This window comes from Melitaea cinxia, chromosome Z (assembly GCF_905220565.1).
Source record: "Melitaea cinxia chromosome Z, ilMelCinx1.1, whole genome shotgun sequence".
NCBI lineage: Eukaryota > Metazoa > Arthropoda > Insecta > Lepidoptera > Nymphalidae > Melitaea > Melitaea cinxia.
The window spans coordinates 9,613,954-9,634,379 of NC_059424.1; the positions used below are offsets into that span (position 1 = coordinate 9,613,954).

General features: G+C 31.4%; 1 protein-coding gene across 1 annotated transcript; it reads left to right on the plus strand.

Annotated features, from left to right (window-relative positions):
• The first annotated feature begins 12,819 nt into the window (after window positions 1-12,819).
• On the plus strand, window positions 12,820-13,701 carry LOC123668773 (succinate dehydrogenase [ubiquinone] iron-sulfur subunit-like). The gene has a single exon (XM_045602467.1). It carries the CDS (start codon window positions 12,820-12,822, stop codon window positions 13,699-13,701), a length of 882 nt encoding a protein of 293 aa, XP_045458423.1.
• Window positions 13,702-20,426: the final 6,725 nt, after the last annotated feature.

Genomic DNA, 20,426 nt, shown 5'->3' on the forward strand with positions numbered 1-20,426 from the left:
AAAATAAAAATATTTCTTGATTCAAAGAAGTTTTGGTGATTTTAGAATTGAACTCTAACGAACGAGATAAGTTCTCAAGGTAACAGTATAACAACGATAACTTTAGGACTTCTCACAATGCCAAATTTATTCATTTTTATTTTATTTTGATTTCGGTTTTTTGTATGTGATATAAATTTTATTTTAATATTAATTTTTCTAAAACTAAAAGAAAAGTCTATTTTGAGTGTGTTTGTTACATTCCATTTAGTTTTTGACTATTTGGTTTCAACTGTTAGAAATAACAGTTGTGTAATAATTACTTATTAACACAACTGAATTAATAAATATGATTCCCATCATACTTTTAATTGAATCGGAATAAGTGAAATGTATTAATAACAGAGTAACGCAGTTCGTCCCGTGGCCGCTGTAAATTATTCCGCTTCATAAAATTTAGTTTCGCTCGAATAAACGCTACAGATGCCTTAAAGAAAACATTCTTACTTTATGAAGTAAGGCAGAAATATATAATTACATTAATCTTATAAACGTTTCTATTTCGTAAAAATATACTCCGAAACTAGTGAAATTATCTTTATCTAATATATTATTAATACGTGAAGCAAAAACTTTGTGCCCCTTTTTACGGAAATTGCGTGGACGGAGGAGTATGAAATTTTGCACACTTATAGTTTATATAGAGAAGGAGTGCAGAGTGCTAATATTTTAATGCTAATATTTTTGATTCATCTCGTAAAGTAGAATATCAATGAAGTATCAAAATGATTAATTAATTAAAGTATCGCATTCAGATGCCGCCCTGCTGGGCATAAGCCTCTTTCTCTATGTAGGAGAAGGATTGTAACAACCCACCACGCTGCTCTATTGCGGGTTGGCAGATATGTTCCCTATAATGAGTTACGATCGCTATCAAGAATTTATGATAACAACCGGGACCGACGACTTAACATGATTTCCGAAGCACGGTGAGGAGATCCACAAGGACAGACACTCAAACCGGAAATAAATATTAGTACAAATAAAAATATCCATACCGAGCAAAAATTGAACCCGCAAACTGTTCAAAAAAGTGACTATTCGCACCACTACATCAGAGTGGTTGTTTTTCAAAAAATAATTAAAGTATTTTATTTATTTATTTAACGCTTAGTTGCAAATTTAGAATTGAATTAAATAATGTTTTAACTTAAAAAAGTGTAAAAGTAATCTTAAAGAAAACTTCTGTCAATATAGAAAATATTGATAGCATGACACATCAACAAACATCAATATCAACAAAGCTGAAAATTTCTCGGTGCATGCTCCCAACTCCGATAGAAGCAATTGCCAAATATGAAGTTTAACTCATGGTGACTTGGGTAGATACCAGGTATCAACGGCGTTTAAAATTACTTCGCACGCGGAGCGGATTCGCACGGGATGGGAGCTATCGAAATCGACCGGCTACTGAAGAAAAATCTTCTAATAGGTGTCACCCAAGTGACATGTGTGAAATTCAGTTTTATACTATGACATAGGTTTAGTTACAAAAGTTTGTGGCTCTGGTTAGTGTGCTATTTAATATTACTTCGAACATAATGTTAAAAAATTACGCATTAAGAAATTACGTATAACCAGTCGTCACTTTTTACGCCTTTGATACCTGGTATCTGCCAAAGTAACCACGAGTTAAACTTCATATTTGGCCATTGTTTCAACCTGTGTAAGGAGCATGCGCTGAGAAACTTTCAGCTTTTATAAAATGACGAGGGTCTGGCCCTCACGGGCTCTTGATTTAGGTAAAGGAAAAAAATAACTTAGAATCTTAAGTATAAAAACAATAATATGAAAATTAATTATCAAAGTACATAATATGTACAGTATTCGTATATCAAGCAGATTAAGGTTATATACGTACAGGAAAGATAAATATCATACTATTATATTTATATTATATTATATATATATTATATTTATATTATATTATATATATTATATTATATATATTTCATACATGAATAAATTAATAATTGAATAGTAAAATAATACATGTTTGTTTTGTTATTCATTGCTTATTGTTTACAATATTCGCAGCTTATGAAATAGACCTTCGGGTGTGACCTGTTATACATTTATAATGTGCCTATGAGTTTCTGTTAAGTATTATTACGTCTATTATTTAATGTTATGAGGAATGTTATTTATTGTTGTAGAAATTTTGTTAAATTTCTTTGAAATATAAGCATTACACAGAACAATTAGACGATTATATATATATTTACAAATATCACGATATAATTGTATTTTATCGATCACATTTTCGTAATAAAATTCATGTATAGGCACGGAATATGTTAGGTTTAGTGTTTGTTAGCATAATAAGAATAATTTAAATAATAATTTGTAAAAGTAGTGTTTAGTGTTTGAAAATATTCGATCATTTGAAATACACATATTATACAGTAACAATAAAAGATAAGATAAAAAATGGAAAAAGTTTGTGGTTTTGCAAATTTTTAATTTATGTTTTTATGACGCGTTGGATCTTCTACGTAAACTGTATAAATCATCACATGACTATGTCTGAATATAAACATTTGTATAACTTATTAAATAGTTCAAAAACTTGCTTCGTTACGGTTTGGTAAAGTGACTTGGCGGGTTTACTTGGCATCTGTTCAAGCATATTACAGAGGGGCGAATAAGTTGAATTCAGTTATTTAAAAAAAATGTGATGCAAACTTTTCTCTTTTTAATTAAATAGTAAGTTTTTTTTATATTTTTACTTGAACCTTTTTTTAAAAGAGATATCAGTATTACTGTGCCCAATATCTGGTCAAATTAATGTATATTATTTTCATTCTCAAATATAAAAAATGTAGTAATAATGATCTCACTACATAAACCATTTTTGAATTTAATATGCCCAATTTTATCGAAAAAAAATTTGACCGTTAGGGGTTTTAGCTCGTAGTGTTGGAAAAAATTTTTAAGCTCTCAGCGGTTACTTCAGTACTCATGCTTAATCTCGTTTATGAGCCGGCTTGGTCGAAAAAAATATGTTGCAGTCTACTCGCGTTTTCAGAGAGCTCGAATACCTTGCTCTTGCGGGCACAATTTGTCACTGTCTTCGTCAATTTCCTCTTGTAACTAGTTTTTTCTAGTGCGAAGCGTAAATTTAATTTCTGTTGAAGCAGTTTGAAGTGGTACACAGTGCTGTTTGTGTTGAAACGTGTGGGTGTTTCTTTGTTTTAGCAACAATTTAGTTTTTTGGTGTAACTTTATTAGAATTTCCTTTAAATAAATTGAAACAATGTGGAACAAATAGTACTTAAATTGAAAGAAAAAAGACATTTATTCTTACGAATCAGTTTCTTGATCGATAATAAAAATGCGATTTGACGATTTTTATTTACAATTTTTAAAACATTATTAAATAGGTCCAAAGTATTTTAAATATGAAATAATTTTACGTTTTTTTTAAATAATAAAGCCTTAAATATTAAAAAGGCTAACATAAGTAAAATGAAATAAAACTTTGTTTGAATTATTTGTTACAGTGGAAATAAAAAGGAAAATACTAGAATATTAAGTTTCACACGAACATTAAAAAGGTGAACGGTCACAGTGGGCGTGAATAAAGGTCTGGTTACATCTTACGATATGTTACCCATATATGTTATACAGCCTCCATCATTTTTGCACGAGCGACTAACCCTCGAAATCAGCCTTTAACGTATAATGAGTATAACGCAACGTTTTTTTATCAATTACAAATACTTCAAGTATTAATAATACAATACGATATTGATATAAAAGGAGTAATGTATAAAAGGATTATAAAAGGAGTGTGGGACTATTTTGGTGTAGTATATTACCATTGGAATATTTAAAACACTAGTATCTCTGTTCGTTAATGAGAGTTTATTTGCATGTATCAAGGTAATGTTTGAAGAATAAAGATAGTTATTAAACTTCTGATTTATGATTAATTTTTTTTTATGTAACTAGATCGGCAAACAAGCGTACGGCTCACCTGATGGTAAGCGATTACCGTAGCTTATAGACGTCTGCAACACCAGAAGCATCGCAAGTGCGTTGCCGACCCCATCCCCAGTTTCTCCCAAGAGCTCTGGTCACCTTACTCACCAACAGGGACACAACACTGCTTGAAAACAGTGTTATTTAACTGTGATCTTCTGTAAAGTCGAGGTATTACCCCCGTCGGGCTGCTCCATATTTTGAGCAGCAACTTTCCTGCTATATGTATTATTTTTGAGTCTTATTTTTTTTTTTTATAGAAGAGGGGGCAAACGGACAGTTGGCTCACCTGATGGTAAGTGAAAAACAACATCCACAGACACCCGCTACATCAAAGGATTAGCAGGCGCGTTGCCGGCCTTTCAAAAAGGAATATGCTCTTCTTTTGAAGGTCCCTAGGTCGTATTTGTTCGGAAATACCGTAGGTGGCAGCTGGTTCCAAAGAGGGGTCGTGCGTGGCAGAAAATGGCGCAAAAATAAAATACTTAATTAAATATTGACTTAACTGAATGTTCTTGTACGGGCACTATTTCTTATTTTTACTATTTTTTTACTATTATTGATCTGGTGCTTGCAGACGTTTGTAACGCTGGCAGTCACAGTTTCGAATTCCACTTGAGGCAGGCATAATTTGTACACATGTTTCTAGTCTTAGTATTTGTCCTTGTAGGTCTTGCCACCATCGACAGCGAAAAAACGATGTGGATTAAGCTCCTTTATCGAGAAAGATGTGGTGTGTGGTTACGACAGTAAAGAATATAGCCACCCCGTCTCTTCCTGTGAGTGTCGGTACGAGGTGACTAAGGGATAACACAGTTCCACTACCACCTCGGAACTTATAAGCCCGACCGATAGCGGGATAACCAAATACACAGGCAGAAGACGGGCAGCAGCGTGTTAGGTGCGACAAAGCCAGCCCAGCGGTCACCAACCCGCCTGCCCAGTGTGGTGACTATGGACAAAACATATGAGTTCGCGCCATTTTTGGCAGGAACTTGGGGAAGCCTACGTCCAGCAGTGGACTGTGATAGGCTAAAGTGATCGAGAAAGAAGCCTTTACCCAGCAGTAGCACGTTACAGTACAGACTAAGTAAAAAAAACGACGCTTTTTTAAAACTAATTTAGGGTACACTTAGAAACTTTACAAGATTACAACACTCATATTATGATACTTAAGAGGTCAAAAGTGACCAAAAATGGTAAAAGAATAAGTACAAAATATTTGAACTCCTTGCTCTTTAAAGATTATGAAACGAATTAAATCCCAAACAAATGTGTATAAGTATTTTCATTAGTGTAACAAACGTGATATTTCAAGAGTCATTATTGAAACATTATCAATTTCATTGCGGTAATTAAAACTTTAGTATAATTTTCAACATGAAAACTTAAATATTTACAAGCTGTGCCCGCGACTTCGTCCGCGTGGAATTTACTGAAAATGTTCAATTCACTTTGCAGAGTTATAAAATAAATACATTTCGAAAATATAAGTAGCCTAAGTTACTCCTTACTACATCAGCTGTCTACCAGTGAAAGTCCCATCAAAATCGGTCCAGCCGTTTCAGAGATTAGCCGGAACAAACAGACAGATAGACAGACATACAGACAAAAAATTGTAAAAATGTTATTTTGCTATATGTAGTTGTATTTAGTAAAAAGCAGTTATTTTAATATTACAAACAGACACTCCCATTTTACTCGTATTTATTTGTATAGATATAGATGTAGATAATTGAATGACATCAAAAACGTCACTTGTGTTCTATATAAAACACTTTAAACGAAGTGCAATAGTTTCAAGTTGTATAGGAATTTTAAATATTCCGCCGTTGTTTTAGATTTTTGCATTTGGATGGTTGTAGTAAAGGTTACTACATGGTTAGACTTCGTGTGTATCGAGGTCGGTTCGGTTTACGTAATACGGAAAACTTGAGGAAAATTGGAAATAGGTGCGCTGCCTCTCTAACGATGTTGAATGCTGCGGTTATGCCGGCGCAATAGAAAATACGTGAATTTTTGCAAAACATACGCTATCGAGTTTCGTTGCAAAATTGATGTTAAATTATAGTTTGGGTTATTTCAACGTACAAAATCATATAAAAAGCAAATACCCATCTCTTATTCATGTGAAAAATTAGTCGAATATTCATAGAATATTATTGAATAACTTTTCTTAATGAAAATTAATCACAATCTTATGACTCATAGGTATACTGATGTAAGAAAGTATAAATCGCTTTTTTACATTGGCCCATCTATCTAATAAATCTAATATTGGTTCGATTCGCGCCCAAGAGCCGTGAAATGACGTACCGCTCCCCGTTGCTCCAAAGGGTGTGTCTTAGCGCCGCAACTTGACCTTTAATTTTTTTTTATCCAAACTCCCGAAAAATCATAATTTTACTTTTAAATAATGAATATTATATCATTAAACAGAGGTAATTCAATACTATAACAAAGATAAAGTTAACTGTAGAAGAAGTCAACAGTAATCTCAAGTAAATTACCTACTTTAATATTCCTTTGTCTCTACAACGAAACGTGTCTAAATTTAGAACACTTGAAAGGCAAATATGGCGATTGCTATAACTCAGCGCATTCCGTCGATGACCGGAGAGTTACACTCTCGAATTACTTTCCTACATTGTCGGCTACAACAATTCAGATGTTGTCACGTTTTGACCCATTCCTTAAGATACTCCCCTAGGAAACTATGCACTTAACGTTCAAGATGCCATTGTTGCCCCTTCGAAACACGCTTCCATTTTAGAAATTACACCCTAAACTTAAATTTGACTACAACTAAACAAATAAATTACATTTAAATCGTTTGTTTCATAAACATGTTATCTGAGTTGTTTTGAATATTTAAATGTAGATAGTATTGAATTTTATTTTAATTAGAGGGATTCTCAGAATTAAATGAAAAAAAAAAACATTTTTATCAAAACTTTTGTGTTACAAAAACAGATCCAGTGTATTTAAAACATATTTTCTCGTTTTTTTTTTCATTCAAAGTAGACTGACAGTGAATATAGTCATTAGTCATTAACCTTGTTCTATAATTTACTCATGATCTAGATTTCATGAAGGCCCGAGCATTCATCTGTGCAGTTCATTTTCAACTGTAATTAGAAATTCAGAGAGGTTATTAATAGGCAATGGCGTAGATAGTTAGAGGCAGTGTGGTAACACCCCCCAGGAAACATGATTACCACCCAAAAACGTGATCTAGACTAATCGAATCTCACTTATTAGCTCTTGATAGGTCTGTTTATACTTAACTTGTTTTTGTCCCCAGAATTCAATTTGCTGTAATCTATTTTTTTAATTAATTTAATTCGAACATTGATCACAATAAATCAGTAGTTCCGCGGTGATCCGAGAAAATATTTAGAAGGCGGTTCGGGCTGATCGGATTTCGACCAAAGAATACTTTTACCACTTGTATGTGAAACAGAGATAACTTGAGTGAAAAAGTGATCAGATACGCGGAAGAACTACTTACTATGATCGAAGGACCTCGGGTCGACAGTGGTCGTCGTGATCGGCGTGGTGTGTTCCTCTTCATCATCATACATCTCGGTTGTTGTGGTAGTGGTGGTAGTAGTTCGACGACGGTTGCGCCGACGCTCTGCTTTCTTCGGTGCTGGTGCTGTGTTCTTTATCGGGATCACGGTTGTGCGCTTCGGGGTCTTAACTGTTGTGAGGGAGCCATCGCCCGAGCCGGGATCGGCAAGGGCCAGCGCCACCAGTGACACGGCGGCCAGCCGAATCACTAGTGGCGCTAAAGGCCACATTTTTTCTGAAACAATAATTTCATCTGTATATACATGAATCACTAAATGTGTTGCTAAGCGCTAAATTCGAGAACGGTCTGACTATATCTAGCCAATTAAAATATATCGAATTTTTAATACTTTTCTAAAAACTCTTATGAATTGAAAGATTAAAAATACATAAAAATTTGTGTAAAGAAGTAACGAATATGTCAACTTTATATGTTTGACAGTTTGTAGAACAGACCAACGTCTGTAGGGTCAGCCAGCCCTTATAAACAAAAATAAATCACTTAATGTGTTAGATAAGTGCTACACTCGATAACGGTTGAATAATTTCCAGCCAAAGTTTATTCCTCAACATCTGAATGTTGTGAATGAAAATGGTAGGTATATAAATATCCATAAAAAGTAATCAATATGTCAACTTTATGCGTTTGATAGTTCGTAGGAAAGTTTAACATCTGTCGCGTTAGCTAGTTTCAGAATAAAAGTTACATTTGGTTTTTACATTTTGTCATTAAGATTGTTTGAAATAATTAGTAGTTTATTTAAAACAAGCTGTGCCCGCGACATCGTCCGCATGTAATTTAACGAAAAAGTTATTGTTCAGTTTGCAGAGTTCAAAAATAAATAAATTTCGTAAATATAAGTAGCCTAAGGTACTCCTTATTACATCAGCTATCTGCCAGTGAAAGTCTCGTCAAAATTCGCCCAGCCGTTTCAGAGATTAGCCGGAACAAACAGACAGGCAGACAAAACTGTAAAAACTGTTATTTATCCATACGCATTTAGTAAACAGCGGTTATTTTAATATTACAAACAAACACTCCAATTTTATTTAATTGTATAGATACAGATGAACAATTTTCAGGAGCTGCAAGGATTTTAAAAATATAATTGTATTATATTTGTTCTATTTTTACTGTTTTCGAGGATGGATGTAAAACACCATACACACACTAAAGCGTAGAAATAAAATCAAAATGAGTTCAACCGCCTACGTTGTCCTATAATTAAAAAAGTCGTTTTACATTATATTAAGGGGTTCATGTTGAGGATAAACGTTGAAAACATGTAATGAAAATTGATCTCGTAATTTTTTTGGCTTGCTTTTTGTGGAAAACCATGATTATTAAAATTATGCTTATAATTATTAAGACATTTTTTTACGTTTTGGTTTACATTTTTATGAACATAATGTGTAGAAATGATTAATCAGTGAGGAAAATTAAAGTTTTTTATCATTCAATAATATCAGTAAAGGCTTAGTAGTCAGTAAAATCTTTCTAAAAACGCACCAATATTAATGTGAAATTATAATTTATAATTTTATCTCATGTATTATACACGAGATATTGTATTCGAAATAATTATTCAACTTCGAAACAAAAATCATAAACTTCAATAGTATTCACTTTGTGATTTTTTCCATTTTATTCCTAAATCTTTTTGCATATTGTTACAAGGCACTATAAGGTTTGCGAATGTATCTACGGGATAATAGAAAAGCGTCTTTAAGGAGGGAGGGTACGATGAACCTTATTGTAGCACCTCTCGTTGTTCCTCCTGAGTATTACGGCACAGTGGTATAGAGCTGAATGTTCTTTATTGTTTTTCATTTCGTAGAGGATAAACTTTATTTTTTATACGAATAAAAAGTTTTTCTTATTTTAAATTATGAATGATTACTTTGGTCTATATTGACGTAAAACCACAAGGTAAGTTTACTTAGTCTATACAAATAAATTAAATTGGTGTGTCTGTTTGTAATACCTAAATAACCGAGTTTTACTGAATCCGGATATACACGGGATATACTAAAAAAAAATTTAAATTTTTTAAACTTTGTCTGTCTGTTTGTTCCAGCTAATCTCTGAAACGTCTCGACCAATTATGACGGGACTTTCACTCGCAGATAGTTGATGCCGTAAAGAGTAACTTAAGCTTCTTTTATTTTAGAAATTTATTTATTTTATAACTCTGCGAACTGAACAATAACTCTTTTGTTAAATTCCACGCGGACGGAGTCGCAGGCATAGCTAGTATATAATAAAATGTTATATCATTGATTACAATAGCAAATTAAATGCTTACAAGATGTTATGGTGCAGTTTTGTAAAGCATATAATTGCTCTAATGTGAAGAAGAAATACTTTATATTTAAAAAAAAGAATAGATCTTACTACGCAATAGGGCTTCACTGCTTTATGGTTTAGATAAGCTTAGCAATAATGTTACAAAGATTCTTTCAAGGCATGTAAATTTCCCGCACAATTCTTATTTTCATTGTTGAGGACTCTATCTAAAAGTTTACAAAATTAAAAACGAAATTTACATGGCACGTATCATAAATTTCGTATGTAGAAATTTCTTATAGTAAGTTATAATCATGGTAAATAGTACTGAAAATGTGTTTATGTACTCATATTCAGGTATATATGAATATGTATTTAGAAATTAGCATGTTTTAAAGAGCGTTATACTGATGAAAAATTAAAGACTTTTAACAGTTAATTCGTCTGTCTTTTCTGTTGTTGTTCTAAATACTGTGACCTTAGATGCAATATCTATAAGAAATTGAAAAAAAAAATTAGTAAGTTTACTGAAATTTTAAATTTTTAAAAGTTTAAAATATAGAAGTATTAAAAGTATAAGAATTTTAAAAACATTCGTTTGAAACACGCCCTGTATACTCTTTTTAGGTTTGTCTGTCTACTATTATTGTATTATTGTTCATAATTTCAAAATAAATTTTAATACATTTTGACATAATAATTTTGATGTCCTATTTGAAAGATAATTGTGTTTGCTCGAAAACGAAAAAAACCAACTTCAATTACATCGATAAGTAATACAACGTAAGTAGACGAAAAAAATTAATTAACGCACTAGTTGTCCCCCTCGATTTCTCTAGGATCCCATCATTAAAATCGGTTCCTAAACGACGAAGTTATCCCCTAACACACACACACACACACACACACACACACACACATATATATATATATATATATATAGCGGAATTGAGTAACCTCCTCCTTCTTTTTTCACCTCCTTCTTTAAATAATTATAAATATATTATCTCATGCAACCAAGAATGCGGGTATTACAGGAAAATGTTTGCTGACACTATCGAGCGGTTAAACTAAAAGAAGTTAAAATTGAAATGCCTACGTGAAAAGTTTTATTTGACATATATTAATCCGTTGAATGTCTAAAATAATAATAATAATAATAATAATAATTTATTTCAGACGTATGTCCATATTTTTGTTAGTTACATTTTTTTTTCCTTAACTATGTTAGTTTCAATAATTGTGACAAAACAAATTATACTAAATCGTAAATCCAATCAAATAACACTAAAATATATGGCAAAAAGGCAAAAAGGCTAATAATAAGGCAAAAAGTTTAATATTAAAACATTAAATAATAATATATAAAAGATCAGATAATAATATCAAAAATACTTTTTATATGACTTACCCTTAAATCAGAATAAAGTATTTATCAATATCTCTTTTGAGATTTGAACTTCAGAAATGGGACGACATATTATATACGTATTTGTAAAACAAACCTTTTAATGTTTAAACTCAAAAAGGAAACGATAAACGAGATATTAATAATCTTAAACTGGATCACGGAGACATAGTTCATAGATTTTCATTCGGTATTCCTTTTTATATTTCTATTTGAAACTTCTCTAATTTTAAAATATGACGTCTGTTCGCTTCCACCGATGACAGGACAGGGAGAGGCAGGTTCATTTTTTTTTTGCTCAGATAATCGGAATTGCGATTCAACAGGGAATGGTGACAGCTTTCTTGTTATCATTCCACCGGAGTATAATTTTATAACATTTATTTGTAATCTATATATATATATACTAGCCTTCCCCGCAATCGTTGTTTTGCTACATATGTTTTTTATCCCCTTTGTCCCAGCCTTATAACTTGGGGTATAAAAAATAGATGTAACCTTATGACATAGAATTGACAGAATTTTTGACCAATTTGAATTCAATATTCATAGGTAAGACATGACAACGTCTGTCTGTGCAAAAACTATCAGTGTTCCTCTACTATATTATAGTTCATGTATTACACGTATTATAAACTTTCCTCTAGAATCACTCTTTTTACTAATGAAAAACGCATCAAAATCCGTTGCGTAGTTTCAAAGATCTAAGCATACAGACAGCGGGAAGCGACTTTGTTTTATACTACGTAATGATATATGCTAATATTATAATCATTAAAATTATTTGCGTTTGTGTTATTTTTAATTTTGCTATTACAGTACTAGGTCTGATATTAGGCACAAAAGTAACAATATCTAACGGCAGCAATACATCAGTAAGTGTTATACGGTAACCAAAGCGGGCAATAATAACTTTGACAGTTATAATCTCTCGGAAATGCTCAGTTTGCTAGTCTAACTCAGCGTTTAACAAACTTTGACACTTCTGATCTACCAACTATAGCTTGCAGCAGAACTCTAAATACCGATAATAAATTTCGAAACGAGATACTTGATAATTGTTATTTAACACTGTTTTGTATATCTTAATTACTGATATAATTACTTACGGAGATTATGCACTATAGTTGCACTATCCGGTTCATGTCACATTAATAAAATTTGTTGTGACACCACATTTTAATAAAATAATTTTGCATCACACATGGTTATTTTATACCGAGATAATTTTTACAATATAGCATAGGATTTAAAATAAATAATTTATATTCCAATTAATACTTGTCGACGATGCGTTAAATTATTGCATGTTACGCTAGTTAATATAATAATTATTCCATTATTTATTTTTTTCGTATATTGTGACAGTAAACTTGTTTTACAAAACATATACACATGTACAACCTTTAATGTTAAAACTCATTTTATTTTGTAATAAAAAATAATCCTTTTGAGTTGTCAAATATTTCTATAAGTAATTATAAATTTCAATCATAATAGACAACAAATATTTATGTAACATTTTGTAATGAGTGTCTTTCAAAAATTATTATTTACCAAAAGTCTACATCACGTAGGAAGAACAGAATTTTGTGGATATTCGACGGGAAAAAAGGTAGCGCCAGTACAATCAAAACAACCTGTAGACCCTAGGAGAGTTTTCAAAATCTATCGGTTCGGAGGCATTCTTAGCAAAGAAAAACCTAAACTTATAAGTTATGACCTTGATGTTAGCAAATGTGGAAGAATGGTTTTAGATGCCCTCATTAAAATAAAGGACATGGATCCAACACTTGTATTTCGAAGGTCTTGTCGAGAAGGTATTTGCGGCTCTTGTGCTGTCAACCTTCAAGGAAACAATTGTCTCGCTTGTATTACACCTATTCCGTCGGACAAAGTAATCACCATACATCCTATACCTCATATGTATGTTATCAGAGATCTTGTTGTAGATATGAACCATTTCTTTGATGTTTACGATAGCATAAGACCATATCTAATACGTCGTAATCAGGGTCCTTTGGGTAAATATCAATATGCTCAGAGCATCAACGATAATTCAAAATTGATTGGCTTGTACGAATGTGTTCTTTGTTCGTGCTGTGCAACAGCATGTCCTAGCTACTGGTGGAATGGTCGAAGATTTATGGGCCCTGCAACACTGCTGCATGCTTACAGATGGATTATTGATTCACGCGATGAAGATACAGAGCAAAGACTGTACGATTTGAGGGACGATTTTAAAGCTTTTCGCTGTCATACTATTTTAAACTGTACTCTGGCCTGTCCTAAAGGATTACACCCCGGCTTAGCTATTGCTAAATTAAAAAGATTAATATCAGGCCTCGATAAAAAACCACCTTCGGAAATAGATGCTATGAAATTTTCAGATTCAGGAAATAAGTGCTGACAGTTATCATTTATTTTCTCGTTTTGCCGTTTAAGTATTAAGTTTGCTTGTGTAGGAGTATGTTGCTTACTTGTTTTGATAACTAGTTGACTATTAAAGGTTTACTGTATATAAAAGATTAATTTTTTTATATATTTTTTCTTAAATTGCATAACTTATCTTTCACTAAACGCTGTGGTCGTGCCACATGCATAGATATAAGATATCGTCAATTATCTTTTGTCGTATATTCATAATGACGAAGTTTACGTCATTATAAACGATCATTTATTTGTAAAAATTACTAGTCAATATATATTTTCGAAGATACGTCTTATTCGTTTTCTTAACATTTATAAGTTCTTTGTACAGCAACTATCAAAACAAATCGATATATATACCTTCGATTAAAACTAGCATAAAATGTTTCTACTGTTTCTGTTTTTAAATCTATTTATTACTCGTACTTACTGAATTAAAAATATTGTTTAAATTAATTTTTGATCACATGATAGTAGTTCACGATGAACAAAAATAAATTCAGTTTATTTTATGGTTAATATTGATTTTTAAGACAGTAAAAGTCAAATATGATAGGAGGCATTTATAGAGAAAAGTCACAATGCTTGTTGTAAGCAAACTTTTTCAGTGCCTGCCGTGCCAGGATACCCCTTTCTCGATTTATGACCTTACCGTGCATTTAAATAACTTTACCATAAAAATAGGCTTCTGCGGCCAGGAACTTTAGCAATAAAATGCAAATGGTGACATTGGTGACGCTGCTATGTAACCGATGTTTGGTTTCAGTTTTAATATGGCATACTCAGACCTGACTAGAATGGACATTTAGTCTATTGTAAATGTTACACACAGTACGAACACAAAGTTCTACTATTCCATTCAACAGGAGTTTTACCTCCAGTTCTATTCTTATTGTGGTTTCACATACTATTTTTATCCAATAGTAACTTTTAATAATTGTATTCGCTCGCAAACGAAAAAAACCGACTTCAATTACATCGACAAGTAATACAACGTAGGGAGACGAAAATTTAGTGAAGTAAATACGCGTTATCAAAGATTACTAAAAAAAGTTGTTATCAGATCTCGATGAAATTTAAATATACATCGGCCGCACGATAAAGATCGGCTTTTGTTTAAATTAAAAATTATCAAAATCGGTACACCCAGTAAAAAGTTATGCGGTATAATACAACATAGGTCGACGAAAAAATAGTCAAATAAAAACGCATTATTAGATATAACTCGAAAAGTTGTTGTTAAGTCTCAAATAAATTTAAGTGGGACTAAATGACACACAACACCTTTTGATTAGAAAAAATTTGTCGAAATCGTACTTAAAAAAAATATACTACATACTCGTTATTGTTGAGTGTGAAGTGTTTATTACATACAAAATTTAAGTCTATTTTATTTTCAAATATTTAAAGTAAAAATAAGCCATTTTTAATTTCTCGACCTGTCTATATAGTCAGAAGTTTTTATAATAACAATAGAAAGAAATTGTAAAATAATTTTGTATCCGTCAGTATTTGTTCTCATTTTTCATTTTGAATAAAACAAGAATCTAATAAATGCACCCCTCCAATTACTATCTAGGGTAATCAACTTTCATAAATTTCTTTTGTTTCATATTCTGTATACAATTGATAATGCAAAAACAACTGGAACATTCATTCAAATTAAATATCACTTACTATTTACAGTGACACTTCAGTTACCCTATTTATAGAATAGCTTATCTGTGGAAAGGAGTTATGTCAATATTGAATAACATAACATAGTTTAATATACCGTATGTGTATTATACGGGCAACAAGTAAATTGCGAAAGTTGTTTTAAAACATTTTCTAAATTAAAAGCTATTTTTGAACTTATAAATTACCCAAAAAATCGTTTCTGTACATTGTATAATGGAAAATTAAACTAGAATTTATAAAACGTCGTAAATGTGGAGAATTTTAATTTAGCGAGAGACATAAAGCAGTCTAATGAATGTCAAAACTGTAACCATGGAATCTTTAATATTTTACGGGCATTATTTTATTAAGGTTTCGGCTTTATATTAAAATTTGCTTACGATACAAATTACTTAAATGATTTAAGTCAAAATTTTGTTAACAGAAAGCTTAAAAAAATATTTTGTTATTTTATCTATATAAATATATTATATTGCGTATATTACGAGTAGTATTTCACGACATCAACCGCCTTGGTATCTATGAAAACATCAGTGACAAATTATTTAATACAATACTGTGGACAGAACTTCCAGAAAGACATTAAAATTATTTGGTTTTATATATTTTAAAATCGTTTATTAGTACATTTTGGCATTGTGAACAAAGCGTTAGTGAAACAATTCACATTAGATTTCTGACTAGATTTACGTGACTCTTTTTTGTTCGATTAAAAATGTATCAATTTTTGACGGAATTATACAGCCAAGTTACTAAGAAGAATTTTCTAATATGGCCAATATTTTGTTGAACAAGCAACCGACAACTAGTTTTTTTGAGAGGTGAAATTGATTTACAGTACTCGGCCATAAATAATGCACAATGACCTTTGGAAAGAGGCAATCATCTAATTCGATTTCGTAGCACTTTATAGTCCAAGATCCCATCTATTATGTCCTTCAAAAAATTAGAAAGGTCTGGAGTGCCTGGGATCTTAGACTATTAGATCTGGGACAAGAAATAAATACTGTAGTGCGCGTTAGAGACAACGCTTTACGAAGTTAAAATTAGCCGATTGTCTCTTTCCGAAGGTCGACGTGCATGATTTATGGGCGGGAACAGTAATTTTACTTTTTCACGTGGTATTATCAATAATGACAAATAATACTCAGACCAGAAACAAATATTGGTCCAAATATAGTATATAAGAGCAGGAGTCGAACTGTCTATCGTCGACTAGATTACCTATTAAAATTGTTAAAAAAGCGGGGATAATGGTTGCTTCCAAAGGAAAACATCATTTGATTCGTAAAAAATGAAAAACAATCTTGTATATGACAACAAAATCTGTTCATTGATATTAATCACTACTTCCACTTGGATCTGGTACTACTTGGATCTTTTTCTTGTTTATCATGTTTAAAAATAAATGTAGACGTATTTTCGGATATTATTATATTATTTATTTTAAAATAGCTGTGTTGTTCAAAATATTTTAGGACAAAAGTTATTTCATAATCAAGTTCGATGATTACTTATTGAAGTTTTCAAAGAAGCTCTTGAGGACTTTGTTCACAAGTTAATGTGAAATGAATGTCATGTGAATGTAAATACCAGTGCATCAGTTAGTAATAAAAAAGAAAAAGAAAAAAAACTATGGAGTTATTTATTTGAGCGCATTTGTTACCCTCTTCTAATTAATACAATATTGTTGTCTAATTTTATAGTTGATATTAGTTTTAATAACAACCCTAAATCATTTCATTAAGGGACGTGTCTCTTTCATTGAACTTTCTGATTTTAATTATAGAAATATCAATTATTTAAACAATGAAACAAGATACATAATACGGAGAAATTCAATTTAGGTTTAAGTTTTTGAGCACTCAGTGAATGGTCGATTTAATTTAAATAAAGTCCAAGAAACCTTTATGTATACGAAGTAACGTTTTCAAAGTTTTGTAATTACCGTTTTAAATATAGCCTGAAAACGAGAACGATATTCAGTAAACTTTGGTTTAGGTTAGGCACATTTCCTGTTAGCGGTTCGAACTTTTTGATGGTCTTTGTCGAGGATGCGTTAAAAAGGCTTTACTGTGTATGTAATACTAAAAAACTTTTTGCTGATGTGGTTTTAAGAAGCTACTTCCAATACTAATACAAACTAATTGAAAGAATGAAACGAAAATATATTTTTTGTTTTTCAATGCAAGAAATTTTTTATGCCTTCGTAGTTATTTAGTCTTATATTGGTAAATTTTAAGCTCATATATATAAAAAAACATATAAGTTGATATTCAATATTGTGTAGAATTCACACTTTTTTCTATCATAAAAAAATAAACTGATTTCTTTGAATGTTGATGTTGCTCTATCTACAATGTTATGTCTCTTGTTACACGTGTGTGCTCATATTTTTACTAGGATATTTTATCAACATATTTTTCTACTAATGCGTAATAAAATTCCTATCGTATGCCAATTTTTCAACCAAGATCTCGGAAATTGGATCGAGAGTTAGGAATTTTAGAATGGATCCAGCCAGAGTGTGGTAACCTAATTTTATGGTTTGCTTTCGGAATAGCATCGTCTCGACTGGTCGTGACGCTCCGCAAAAGCTATTAGATTCGTTGGGATATAGAAAATTAGGTTACAAGACAGCCAAAAATCGGCAAACACGTAATACGTATATTATGTAAATATTATTTTAATATTATAAATGAATCCTTACTCACTTACTAAACGGAATATGTATAGGTATAATAAAAAGTTATTCTTAAAATTATTCGAGAAAAAAAAAAACAATGCAATGCTTATTGTGAAAAGTTTTTATGTTAAACCAAATCACATGTTATCTTTAAACCCCTGCTAGAGTAGGTACATTACGTTCGTGTGACTGAGCATGAAAGATTTACATTGCGCTTAAAAACGCACTCGTTGAGTTTTATTTAACACATTGAAGCGCAATGTAGCGCGAATACTCGAGCCTAGAGGCGTTTGTACGTGTGGTACGGACAAGACTTAAAATCGGGAGGTATGATAGAGACAGCAAGCTCGAACACGAACCGAATGTATTCGGCTAACACAAAAGCGGACGGTTTTCCTTATTTTCCTAGAATCTCCCCATTTTTTTAAAGTGACGTCCACACGGACGGTACACGGTTTTTAACTTACCCGGCGTTTCGCTCTTCCAGGTGTGTCAGTGCTAATGCAATCCTCTAGTTCAAAAATAAATTAAAAACTTTTGTTTTAACAATTTTATTTTCTCTTTATTAATTTAGAACCTTCTTTCGTTCTTGCATGAATACTCTGACGTTACGATTCCTGCTCGAAATAGATATTTGTAATCCAACACTTTTCATAAAAAGAAATCTATATATTTTCATTTTCTATAGTATAGCCTTTGTCTTGGCAAGATCAAAGTGGTTCAGTGAAACGTATTTAAATGATAAACACGTTTTTGTATCAATATGCTATCAAACAATGTAAGAAGGTTATTCATAATAGCTCTGCTATTTATATCACTTAAATATTTAATATTTGTATTACGTAGATTTATTGCTTCATAACATAATTTATTGTAATCACTAAGTAACGTAAGATGCTTACAGGAGAATTAACCTTGCACTATAAATCTCGTCTACCTAATGAGTATAGATCGACGATAGTCCACCTTAACAATAAATTGAATGTGCTGTTGCAAGCTGATAAAAAAGTACGAACACTTACGTATCGTTCTTAATTGCTGGAGTTCATTGGATAAAACTTCCTACGGAGTGCTTTCGAAAAACAAACAAAAGTTACTTAGCTGTTCTGCAATTACCATCAAATGCAGCGTGAAACTTCATCGTTACTGAAGATTTTTCTCACTTTTTATTATTTTCAAGTTACAAACATATTTGTAGTAAATTACATATCTAAATATACTGATGTTGATGAAATAGGTTAGCTAGAAATAAATTTGTTCGAACATATATTAACATAAAAACAGTTAGTTATAAACTCGCGATGAATTTTTTGTTCTAAAAATGTTATAACTTTATAAATTTTAATGTAAGAACAGCTTTATCAATAAATAATAATACTCTTACCTACCTATTTGTCTTAAGTTCATGTTGTACTCTCTCGAACTTAGCCAAGTCTAACAACTCTGTGCTCCTGGGGTAAGTTAGGGCTACGTAGCACGTATTGCTTTGCATTGGTTCAATGCAAAGCTTTATACTGCCTAACCATAGTTGCTTGTTAATTTGTAATTCGTTTCGATTTTTAGTTTAATACGTACAAAAGAGCTCACATAATATCCGTGGTCTATTTCGATAACCAGATTTGATACTGATAATACCAAACTCTTATAAGTGAGCCAAATCGATAGAAAATCTAATAAATTATAAGGACACAAAAACGGCTACAACATTCTTCAAAATGTCGTCCTATTAATCAACTTCCAGATCTTTAATGTATATCAAACTATAATCGATCGATCAAACTATAATAAATAATACCAGTAAAAGGAAACGAATCCACTAATTCTAAATATGTTTAAATTATTTTTTTTTTGTACAATTTTTTTAAATGTTTTTGCCATAATTTCGCAACATTTATATTTTTTAAGAGAGCGCTTTTAAGGCGTATAGTGTGTAAAATGTTTATTATTTACATTCAAATAAATGTACATAGAAACATAACATTACACTCTACGTACACTTGTTACTAATGCACCCTTAATATTGCCAAACGATTAAATAACTATTATGTATTTGAAATACAGCATAGGTACGAAAATCACTCTTATATTTTCAGTTTCCTATAAAGCTAGATAAAAATTGGTTTATACACACGTTTTTGTTACATTAACGTGTAACTTTTACTAGGTATGCGGTTTCAAATTTGTTGTTTATTTTTCGTTATATGTTTTAATGCGCACCAGAGCTCGTGTTTGTCCTCTTACATAATTTTGTTATTTCATCAATTTAAATTACTGCAGTAGCGAGAGAAAGCCTCCGTAAGTTGATTAAGCAATTTCAAGTTAGAATGTACATTCTATAA

Bases quoted from the DNA above. Each gene is read 5' to 3' on its own strand.
- LOC123668773 (XM_045602467.1), top strand. From the start codon at position 12,820: ATGAGTGTCTTTCAAAAATTATTATTTACCAAAAGTCTACATCACGTA.